The sequence below is a fragment of the Ursus arctos genome, unplaced genomic scaffold (genome assembly GCF_023065955.2).
Source record: "Ursus arctos isolate Adak ecotype North America unplaced genomic scaffold, UrsArc2.0 scaffold_13, whole genome shotgun sequence".
Taxonomy (NCBI): domain Eukaryota; kingdom Metazoa; phylum Chordata; class Mammalia; order Carnivora; family Ursidae; genus Ursus; species Ursus arctos.
In genome coordinates this window covers 27,598,309-27,610,836 of record NW_026622797.1, presented here as the reverse complement: position 1 = coordinate 27,610,836, position 12,528 = coordinate 27,598,309, and the positions used below count along the sequence as shown (strand labels likewise).

At 36.6% G+C, this 12,528-nt stretch overlaps 1 protein-coding gene across 2 annotated transcripts in view; it reads left to right on the top strand.

Annotated features, from left to right (window-relative positions):
• Positions 1–12,528, top strand: part of PDE7B (phosphodiesterase 7B) — a 314,282-nt gene that overhangs the window by 102,029 nt on the left and 199,725 nt on the right. Inside the window, exon 2 of one of the 2 annotated variants that reach the window (XM_026504867.4) lies at positions 1,749–1,809. In XM_026504867.4, coding sequence (XP_026360652.2) covers positions 1,749–1,809 — 61 coding nt within the window. Of the gene's footprint in view, positions 1–1,712; positions 1,810–12,528 lie in introns of those variants that run through there. The other variant, XM_026504869.4, reaches the window with a different exon arrangement.

Genomic DNA, 12,528 nt, shown 5'->3' with positions numbered 1-12,528 from the left:
TATTTAGGTCAGCAGAGTAACCAGGAAAAAAAGCTCATGATACAGACTCTCCGTCTATTATCCACTGCCCTCTTGCAACCTTCAGGCATATCCAACCTCTCTGCTCTGCACTCCATTCTCTTGATCACCAGAGCGGCTTGCTTCCTCTTCCGGGCCCTGAGCCAAATGTCCATTTCTCTCTGTGCATGATGTAGGTCACCCCAGAAAATGGACTAGTCTTAACGTATGTGATCGAGTTGTCCTTTTCCCTCTCAACCTGCCCTTCTTCATACCACAGTCTTTCTAATCATGAGTGACGACGTGTATCCTCTGTGTATCATCCCCCGACCCTGAATTTGATGTTCATTATTCATTGTCTGCTTTTATGCTTTTTCTGTAAATTAATGTATCTACAAACAATATGTACTATTTTTAGATATCTTCAACTTCGTATAAAATGAAGACAGTTTTTATGTTTTATAGGATTTGAAAATTACATGTATTTGCATGATTTGAATGTCATATATTTCACATATATGTCACATTATCATTATATAATTTGGTTATTATAATTTACATGTATATGTTATGCATATATAATTTATGTTTTTAAAGTATGCATAACCCTAATTCATTCATTTTAACTACTGTGTAGTATTTCAATGTATGAATAATATATTTATATGTTTTGTAGCTGGACATTAAAGTTGTTTAAGTAAATTTCTCCAGTCATCAGTCTAGAAGATGATTTGCTATGTCATAGGATATACACGTTTCAACTTTACTAGATTTTGCGAATTTTTCTTCAAAGTGGTTCTTTCATTTTATATTCCAACCCCCAGTATGTGAGACTACCCTTTCCCTACATTCTTGATAACAATTGTTCTTACCAGACTCCTAAGTTTTGCCACACAGATGAATTCAAAATAGACCTCATTTTTATCCCTAATTTGCTGGTTGTTGGTTATTAATGTGGTTGAATTTATTCTCTGTGTTTATTGACTGTTCAGATTCCCCCTTCCATGCATTGCTTGTTCCTTTATCCATTTTTCTATTGGATTATTTGCTATTTTCTTAACTATTTTGGAGGATTTATTTATATATTCAGGTACTAACCATGTGTCAGTCATATACAAAAATGTAGTCCATTCTTAATAGCTGATTGTTATCCCCAGAGTTTACCTTGCACAAAACTTTTAACAAGCAAGTTAAAATTAAGATATAGATAAGAAAGTTGCTATTTTTGTGAGCCTGTGAGTTCAGGAAGAGCATTACTGGGGGCCACTTTTTCATCATTTCCTTGTTTGTTTCTTTCAGGTTCAGATCTTTCAGTATAGGCCACTTAGTTTTATGCATACAGCGTCTGTGTTTGATTGCAGAGTGGGTAGTTTAGAACAATTTCAGTCTGAATAAGGACCAATTTTGAGAGTGATTAACCTCAGATTATTAGATATAAAGATTGCATATCTTCCACTGAAATAGAAAACATTAGATACAAATGCATCTCTGGCCACGACTCCTCAGAGGAGCACACAAAATCCGCCCTAGGCAGAGTCATGAGGCATGAAGGAACAATCTATCCCAACTTACCTCCAAATATTTGACTACCAGGAAAATCTCTACTCGTGACACAAATCCCTTGACTTAATTAACCAAGCAAAACATGAAAAGTAGAATGAAGTTATGGTGATGTCCAGTTGCAAAGATACATTGCCTCGGGAACACTGATACAAAATCTTAAAATAATTATGGCTTTCTTTCTCTTTCAGAGGTGTGGCGAAATCTTGTTTGAAAACCCTGATCAGAATGTCAAATGTGTTTGCATGCTAGGTAAGAAAGCTTTTCATTTTAGTTATATTAAGTATGTTGATGTCATGTGGACTTCCTGTTGTCTATCGCCTTACCGGCAGTCTCTTGTTGCATATTACAGAGGTTTTTGGCTTCTTTATAGGTGTATAGAGAGGGATAATACATTTATATGTGGAACACTTGCTGCTAGGCTTTGATTTTATTAACTGTCAGTAAGTCAGAAACCATGCTTCTGAGTCTGTCGGAATTATTCTCGGATAATCAGCCTGACATAGAATTGGGGGCTTTGTATTGAGGAAAATCTGATGAAAAACTAAGAATCCCACCATAATTCTTAAACTAGAAGCGATAAATAAGTAAACTATTAAGAATTTACATCACAGCGCAAGGCTCTTACAGTGCTTGGGAGAAATATACATATGAACTAATTTAAAGTTAGCACAATAATTATATTGCATTTGTAACAAAATTGCAACATTGTAATGAAAAGTCATTTGTTCTTGTGGGATGATCCATCATCAGTGCCTTTCACAAACTCTTTAATATAAATAGTCTCAAGAAATGAAGTTGATAATGATTTTCCTCATTTTATAGGTTAGAAAACTAGTACAGAGTGTAAGTGCTGCACTTCACCCCAAAGTGAGATTTGTCAAAATCATGACATGAACGTTTTTAAACTGTAAAGTTTTAGGTATAGTATTTAGACTTATTTAAACCACTAAGCTATGTCCAATAAGCTTTTGGTTAATTATTAAAATAGAATAAAACAGTAGCTTGGATAAGTAAAAATAATCCTTAAATTTGACTTTCTGCAAAATTTTACCCTTGTCCATTCCAATCTTGAACAATACTCATTAGCAAAGAACAAAAGGATTCATTCTAGCTTCTTCCATTTTCTCTGGCTAACTCATATGTTGGTGGCCTATGTTATTGGTGAGATGACTCAAAAGCAGTCAGCAATGATGTAGTTTGGAATATAGGTGAGGTTCGTTGGGGTGCAGTCCGGAGCCAACGACCAAGAAAGAATTCTAGAGATGTCTTTGATGCAAAATGGTGGTTTATTAAAGCACTGGGACATGACCCTTGGTCAGAAAGAGCTGCTGCCCGGAATTGTGAGGGGTGGCTGATTATATACTACGGGGTTGAGGGAGGTAAGGAAAAAGGGAGGTTTCAAAAGGTATTCATATGTTAAAGAAGATTCACAGGATATCGGAGGCCTTGCCATTGTTAAGTCAAGGTTGTTTTTCCCTCTAGCAAGGCATTAGCATTAAGATGGTTGGGGGTTTCCTGGAAGAATGTCACACTTCTCCCACCCAGGAGTGGGGGCTGGGGGGAGGTTGCAGGGTGTCAGCTTATTCTTTGTCTCCAGGCAGCCTTCTGTTCCCTCATCAGCAAGATCAAAGCTTGGGAAGGTATTGGTAATGTGTAAACCAAGATAACTGGGTAATAGTCACCAAAGATCGCTCATGGCTTGAAAAACAACTAAAAAACACAAAAATAAACAAAAGCAGATACCATATTTCCCAACCTCTTGATCCTCCTCATTTTCTTGTACTAGTGTTTTAAGTCTTTGTTACAGTTCTTATGTGTTTTCATTTAATTAAGATGGTGTAACATATCCATTGGAAAATGAGTATTTTACTGGAAATGCATAACAGTGAACATAGCATGCATACAACCATTTCAAATACCCAGTATTCCTCATGAGATAGATAGATAGATAGATAGATAGATAGATAGATAAGCAGAAAAAAAAAATCCTTTGACAAGCCATTATGTCCCAACTTTGGATTTGGGAAAACATCTCACCACCCCACCAAATCAGTTAACTCATTTAATTTTTACAATAATAGGATGAAGTTGGTGCTATTATTTTTATAGATAATAAAATTGAGGTAAATGGTCAAATAAGGTACCTTAATACTATTAAAATATTATATGATTATAGCTTCTACCTAGTCTAGTAATTTCAATCAATTTTTTTAACTCAAAATGATTTTAAGCACATGAGCACATCATCTATTTTGCCTGAATTCTCCTTTGTCCTGGTTTCCCTGTGAGTTGCTTGTTTAGTTTATAGTAAGGACAGGGACAGCAACAGACTGTCTGCTACTGCCTATAGACTTGTCTTCCCTTAAAGTAAGGCCAATCATCTTCCCATCTTTTCTAGATTATGTGGAATGGTTTATATAGCTGCCAGAACACATTCCTGGCCACGAAATACATCCCCAGTGAATCTGCCTGGTTACTCAATATTCAGAAATTAGAAATATACTTTATTAATCAGATCCATATTACTCTTACTGTCATAATATTTATAATTAATTGAGCACTTAAATATATGACAGGTGGAGTCTATCCTAAACACTTTACATAATTAGATCATTTATTCTAAGCAAATTAAGGCATGACATCTCTTTCAAAATATGAATATCCTTGGTAATAGCAGTATATTATTAGGCTTGTAGATTTCATTAGTTTATTAGATTTCTATTTTCTTAGTGATATAGAACTAAATAATATAAAATAATTGTGAGAATGGAAGTTTTTATTAATTTGAGGACACAGAAAAGTAAAGATGGAATAGAAAGAATATTTGTGCATTTTACCTTTAAAATAGATGGTAGATATTTATGCGGTGTCAAAAATTATACCATGCCTAGAGAGCTTGTTATATTCACATGGTGAAAATAGTTCCCTCAAGGAGCTTACATCTAAGAAGGCTTAGACTTTTTCCTACTTATCTCTTGAAGACGATTGCTACAAAATTTAATTGAAACATTTACAAAGTCCTTTGAAATCTTAGATGAAAGAGAGTACAAAATGAAATTATTAAATTATTATGGGTATCAATACACATGGATAACCCAACATTAGCAGGTGTCCACCTAAAGCCCAGGGGCTGCCATTTCATAGCAATACTGTGCAAGATAATAAGAAAAGAAGTGAAGTCGAATGGTTTATTCCCTTAAAACAAGAGAAAATCAAGTTATGAACATATAACTCATTGTAAATGAGACCATATTTTATATTTCATCAAGAAAGGGCATTTATATTTACACAACAACAAAACACCTCTTTTCTGTTATCAGAAGTAGTTTTTGCTTTCTTTGAGAGGAACCTGTGATCATGCCCTCATGACTTTCTAAAGCATTTCTTGAGAAAACGTTGTATCTCCAACAGTAAAGGATAGACTCTGATATTTTAAGGGACTATTAAGTTTTTAAGTGTTGCCAATCATGAGCGTAGTTTGTTTTTTTGCAGGTAATGTTACAGCGTTTTTATTAGTAAATCGAAATTTCCAAACAAGAAAACCAACCAAACATTTCCAAACCTTCACCTCTGGTCTTTATGCTCCCTCAGAACTGAGATCCCCAAGGGAGGTCAACCTGAGACATCCATGGTTTTAAGCTGTGAAGTTTGGGGCTCACTTTAACCCCCAAGATTCCCCTCTTTTCCTACTTACATGCCAGGTTTGGGGTGTCTGCCCAGCTCCTAGCTGTGCTCTGGTTCTGCACAGTTGAGACGGAATACGGAAGAGGGTCGCTAGCCAAGGATACCATTTGCAGTTTTCTTCTGTCCCACTGGTGCGTCCCCAGATTGTTATGAAAAATACTTGGAGTGTGTGTGTTAAGCTGTGTAGCTCATGACTTCCCGAAGTAAGCCATCCCCACCAAAGTTGTGCTTCTAGCTCATTACAGTAAATGAGACCTAAGTGTAGAATTCACCTTGAGTTACTTTGAAACACGAATTCAATGCAGTTTTAAGTGGGAGCAAATGACTGTCATGTATAGGTCTTACAGGGAAATCATTTCTGGGTTCAGGGGAATGGTTCATGTTGGATATGAAGGTAAATAAAGATGTGCTGCAGGGCTGGCTGCACTGAGTATGGAGTGTTCATTCCTTAGAATTCCCTCATAGAGGGCAAACGTGGGCAATTGAGTTAAGCACCAAATTGTAATAAATGTAGCTTTCTTCTTTCCTCTACCCTTAGGGCATATGTTTAAATCTCCTACCCCCCCCCACCTCCCTCCTTTTTTTAAAAGTTAACCATAAGATTTCTCATAAGCCCAAACTGACCTCAGAAGCTCATATAACTCTATCAAAGGGTATATAGCAAGACTTGTATCTTAATTAAGTATAATGAACTGATACCAAAGGAAAAGGGAAGTGGAAGAGAAATTAGCTCTCATTGCACAAGTAATGTATAAAGTATGATGAGTTACTAAAAGGATTTTACTTTTTAAATATAATGAATCAAACTGACTCACAAAAAGCCAAGCACATTTTTAAAATTACATAAAATGAGCAATGTTGATTCACTTCTTAGTCCACTCGCTAACCTCCCTCTGTGAAATGATAAATCTTGGGAAAAGAAACTTTCAAAAAAGAATTCCCTATCAGACTTGATGCCTCTTATAACTACTTCTTTCTCCTTATTCTTAGAGGGAGATTCTCTTAAATAGTAAGCCTTAATTTGTTGTCTTTGGGGGGGGGGTTCTAATTTTTTTTAATGATTTTATTTGAGTATAGTTGACACACAATGTTACATTAGGTATACAACACAATGATTCAACTTCTCTATACATTATGCTGCACTCACCACAAGTGTAGCTACCATCTGCCATCAAACAACATTATTACGATATCATTGACTGTATTCCCTAGGCTGTGGCTTTTATTCCTGTGATTTATTCATACCATAACTGGTTGCCTTTATCTCCCACTCCCCTTCATCCATTTTGTTCATCCCTCCACCCCCTGCCTCTGGCAACCATCAGTTTGCATGTATAGGTCTGATTCTGCTTTTTGTTTGTCTATTTATTCATTTGTTTTGTTTTTTGAGATTCCATATTTGAGTGAAATCATATGGTATTTGTCTTTCTCAGTCTGACTTATCTCACTTAGCATAATACCCTCTAGGTCCAGCCATGTTGTTGCAAATGGCACAAATTCATTCTTTTTTGTGGCTGAGTAATATTCCATTGTGTATGTATATACCTTACCTTCTTTATCCACTCCTCTATAGGTAGACACTTGGGTTGCTTCCATATCTTGGCTATTGTAAATAATGTTGCAATAAACATAGGGGTGCATATATATTTTTGAATTAGTGCTTTTGTTTTCTTTGGGTAAATACTCAGTAGTGTAATTATTGGATCATATGGTATTTCTATTTTTAATTTTTTGAGAAAACTTCTTACTGTTTTCCAGGGTGGCTGCACCAGTTTGCTTTCCCACCATTAATACACAAGAGTTCCTTTTTATCCACATCCTCACCAACACTTCTCATTTCTTGTCTTTTTTTACTTTAGCTATTCTGACAAGTGTTACGATGACATCTCATTGTGGTTTTGATTTGCATTTCCTTCAATCTGTAACTTATGGTTTTCTGTTGGATCAATTTCTCTGACCTTTTTGTCAAAGTTAAACTTTATAGTCTGAAATTTTCAGTGATCCTACTTTTATTTCATGCATGATTTTTTTTCATGCTGATTGGTGTCTTATCATTTGACTATAAAATATGAAGTTTTTAGTGCCATGGCTTAGAAAGGGTGTTCATATTGTCAGGCTTTTGGTTGAAGTTTATTATAAATCAGTTAAAATGGCTACCAGTTTCAAAGCAATAAAATACCATAAAATCAATGTTTTCTTAGCATTTAACATAAGCAAAGAGAGACTTGCTCTCTAGTCCCACTGCTGAAAAATTAACTGTGTACTCATGGAAAATGTTTTGTCTTTTAGGCTTTAATTTATAGTTTTTCTGCAAAGTAGAAATAAAAACATCTGTTCTTTCTAGCCAAGGGGTTATTCTGGTGGTAGAATAAAATGTTCTATGAGGAGACATTGCCTGCTGTAATGTCCTAAATATCATTTATGCATCAATAAATTGGTAAACAAGTAATAAACATTGAAAATAAACAAATTGATGATAATAAAAATAATAAATTATTTATTGATGACATTAATAGTGTTTAGAAAAGCAACTCAGTGAGACATTATATAAATGTGAGAACACTTTTTAAAAGTATAAAACACATTCTTCAAAATAGTGTGGCAGCTCAAAGGCATTCACTCAATATTCACTCAACAGATACGCACTGAATACCTTATATGCAAGGTACTGTACTGGGCGTTAGCAATGCACAGCCAATGGGACATGTGCCTTGCCCTTGGAAGGTTTACAGTCCAGGGAGAGCTTCAAGCCCTGAACCTCAAAATCTGCAGCACCAGCTTGAGAGGACACATGATACAAAAAATAATAATAATAAAGATGAAGTATGCTGAGACTTCAAAAGATGGGAAGGGTGCATACAGCTGGGATAGGAAGACACATAGATTTAGATACACAGAGGCTGAGAAAATGGCAGCATTCTAGCTGTGGACGCATGGCCATATTCAAAAGCCCAGATGAAAGAAAGCTGGGGAGTAGAAGGGAGCCAGGAAGTGTTTCAGGCACAAGGATGATGAAAGGATAAATTGAAAAAGAATTGGAGGCTTGACTGTGGATAGTTTGACTGTTGTCATTAGCTCTAAAAAGAGCAGAAGTATCAGATGAAAGAGAGTTCTGGTCTCTTCTTTAGAGAGTGCTTTTTTTTAGTTCTAAAATTTTGTAGAATACTCTATAAACTAATTTCTACTGAGCAGTTGTTAAGTATAGCCATTCACCAGACATTTGTGAAATTAAATAATTTTTACTCAACATATATTTGAAACTCATGACTTGAATTCTAGGTTTGATTTTTTTTTTAAATAAGTTCACTTAGTCTTTTCCATTTGATACTAAGTATCATAGTATTTTATTTAAGAAGTAAAACAACGTTGTCATCTTCTATACTAGAGAAAGCTGATATTTTTTCATGTTTTGGAAATTTGTCATCTAGTAAAATGGGGAGTTTTTTATATTAATACTTTGCTTTTTTCACTGGCATCAATGTATGGTTTTTGTATATAGATTATTTTGAGGTCCATAAATCTTTCTCTTAAAATTAATACACAGTCTGTTTTAGAGCAAAATAATATTTGATATCAAAGTGGGCCACTGTGATATAGTAGAAAGAACAAGGTATCTAAAGATTTGGTACCAGTTAAAAACTCTGTGGATATAGGCAAGTCACTTAAAATTTATAAACTTCAGTTTACTCTTCCCTAAAATGGAATAAGTAATAATAACAATATTATTCAATATTATTATGTACCTTCTCAGGTTTGTTGAGGATCAAATAACACAATAAATATTAAAGCATTCTGTAAACTTTAAGGAGTACTAGAAATATAAGTACTATTTTTATTAAATACTAGTAACTAATTTATTCTACGTCCTTGCATTGATATTGGTAGTACTTTTAATAGGCAAACTGACAGTTTTGATATATTGCAAATATTAAACTATCTCAATTTGGGGGATCCTGGGTGGTTCAATTGGTTAAGCATGTGACTCTTGGCTTCAGCTCAGGTCATGATCTCAGGGTCATGAGATCGAGCCCAGTGTGGGGCTCCATGCTCGGCACAGAGTCTGCTTGAAATACTCTCTCCCTCTCCTTCTGCCCCTCCCACTCGTGCTCTCTCTCTCTCTCTCTCTCAAATAAATAAATCTTTAAACTGTCTCAATTTGGTTCAAGTGAATAGATATATTCATATGCATATTTGCAATCTAGAAATAAGCATGTTACCCTCATAGGTTATTTAAAAAAGATTATTGTAAGAGCTATTTTATGTGTACCTGACCTTAAAAGTGAAGGTCTATGTTTAAAAACAAAAATTTCAAGTTGCTTAACTTTGATTTATCAAGATTAAAATGCCTCAGGAATTTGAATTAACTTTAACTTACACTTACAAATCACTTCATTCACATCATATGGACAAATCAATTCATTATTCCTCTATGCCTGTTCATGGATGATATTCTCTAACTTTCAAAAAAGAGCAAATTGAAACCTGGATATTTCCAAGAAAAGGCAGTGGGGACATTATCCCCATCACTTACTCAGGGTCTGCTTTGTTTTATGTTTCATTACACTTATCACCAAATGACATATTTTACATTTGTTTCTTAATTGCTGTGTTACAGCATCAGCCCACCATGCAGAATGTGAAGATAGTGCAGGCAAGGACTTGGTTTTATTCACAGCTGAGTGTCCGGCATCTGGAACAGTGTCTGGCCACCTGGCCTGTAAAAGGGACCCAATATTTGCTGAATGGATACCCATCGATGCGTTTGTGAGAACAGCGTCACCATCTGTAGGGCACGGACCAGATGTATCAAAATCGGCTGGTGTAGCATTTAAAACCATCTGCTACCTCAGCCAAGGGATAGGTCAGCTCCTACATGAACTAACTGGCAGTTTCCCAAGCATATTACTTTAGGTTGCAGGATAGTAAATATGTAGTTCTCCTCAAATAGACAGTTAGAACCTAGTCTAAGAATCTGGTGACTAACAGATATTTCTTGAGCACTACTGTACGCTCAACCCACTGCTAGGGATATTCTGGAAGTTGATATAATGAGCAGGTAGAATCCCTGTCGTGACAGTTTATTCCTCCGCAGACGGAACACTGTGTTGAGAAAACAGGAGGAGGCCCATTCTTTTGTCTTCTTTATGTTTATAGGAATATACAGAAAATTATTTTACCCTGAGGTTTATGATTTAAAGGTTTTTCTACATTATCTTACTGACTTTTAAAATTTTTATTTGGAAGTCATTATTGCCTTGCATAAGAAAAATAAGTCTCCTAGTTTCACGCTTGCTTTCTGTGGAATGCTGCAACATCTCCACAGCAACAAAGCAGCGTGCTTCTGAATGCAGCTGGGAGCCACGGCTCAGATAGGAGCTAGCTGAGAATAACAACACAAGCAAAGGGCACTCAATCAGAACTGAAGCTGTCAAACCCTTAAATGATAGAAGTGTCAGTCTTGTTATTAGTTTCATTTTCTCTCTGAAGGCAGAGACCCTTCATCCAAAGCTATGCTTCAAAAATTTAGTTCAATCATCAAATATTTATAGATACATATGGCGTGCCAGGGTAGGGACGTGAAGACGTTGACATTCTGGCACCTGCCCTCAAGAAGCTTCCAATCTAGTGAGGCGTGGACAAATATACAGACAGAACAACACAGCACAATAGGCCATAAGAAGGATGAACTATGGTCTTGTGGAAGGGGAGGGATGGAGAAGTGTCAGAAAGGCCAGAGGTGATAAGGAAGTGAGTGTCAAAGAGAAGCACCAGATAGTCCTGTGAGGCTGGAAAGGGGCCACCTGCTGGAAAGGACAATAGCATTTCTAGGCAGAAGGAGCAGCTGCTGCAGGAAGCTTAGTGTGACCAAATAGAGACACTGTAAGTCATTATGCCTGAAGAATAGAGTCAGAGGAAAGAAATGATAAGATAATCAAGGTGGGAAAGAAGGTGAGGCAGATTTAAAGGGCCTTATGACAGGACAAACCATTTAAGGATGTTCAAGCCAAGGAGCTACAATGTGAGATACATGTTTCAGATGGATCCCCTGGTTAGCTAGAGAATACCCTGGATGAGGACAGGACTGGAGAAAAAGAGGCCAATTTAGGAAATTGCAGTAATAATCAGGTGAGAAATTATGAGTCCTGCCCAAACTGAGACAACATCAAGGAGGAGAGGAGGCACAAAATTCAGGAGACTTTGAAAGGGGATGATAGAACTTTATAATGGATTGAGTATAGGAAATGTAGTTAAATAAAGGTGCTGTTTCACCCTCTCCCAGACAACCTTCCCCAGGGGACAGTACAAGAAAATCAGATTTGCAACTAGGAGAAATGATGAGTTAAATCTTGGACATAGGAAACCTGAGATGCTTAAGGAACTCCCAGATATAGTACGGAGTCTGGAGCTCAGAACAGTGATCTGTGAGAAGGCATTGGTGAACAACGTATCAGTGGTGATGTCACCAGAAGAAGATGACGAGAAAAATGGGTATGTGCACCTTGGAATGCTTGGAAGCAATACACTGAAGGGTTGAGCAGGATCAAGAGGAATCTCAAAAAGCTTAAATAGGTTGGAGATGAAGAATGAATAGGCAGAAAGACAGAAGGAAAACAAGAGAGAATGCTATTGTCTTAGCTATGAGGAGAGAGTTTCAAAACGAATATCATGATAAAAATGTGAAGTACAGAAGTCAAATGAGATCAGGCTTAAAGGCATTCATCAGACTCAGCAACCTGAAGGTAGCATCAGCAAGAGCATAACTAGTAGAAGGTCAAAGGTGGGGAGGGTGATGTGGTGGAGCCAATGAGCAGAGCACCAAGGAGGGGCACTAGTCTATCAGGAAATTTGAGAAGGAAAGGCAAGAATAATGACAGCATCCAGAAAGAGTTCTTAAGACAGGAAGGATTTGAGAATGTTTTGATTCAGAGGAGAAAGAGCAAGTAGAGGACGTGGCTGGATATTTCTGAAGAGAAAGAGAGTAACTGTGAGCTATGTCTTCCCATTGCAATGGAGAGAAGGTGGGGATGGTTCACAGGGAAGTAAGGATGGAGACGGGTCCATCTGTTGGAGATGGGCAGAAACTGAGATTTCCATCTAATTGTTTCCCTTCTGGTTAAGAAGAACGCATGAAATCCTGGAGAGAATAAGGAGAGGAGTAGAGGAAGCAACCATGAAGAGGCAGGTAAAGGTTTGAAATTAATGTAGGAAAGAAGAAAGAAGTGACTAGAGATAGGTCAAAGGGAATTGTGTGCTGAAATCAAACTCTATGAACTAAAATATCAA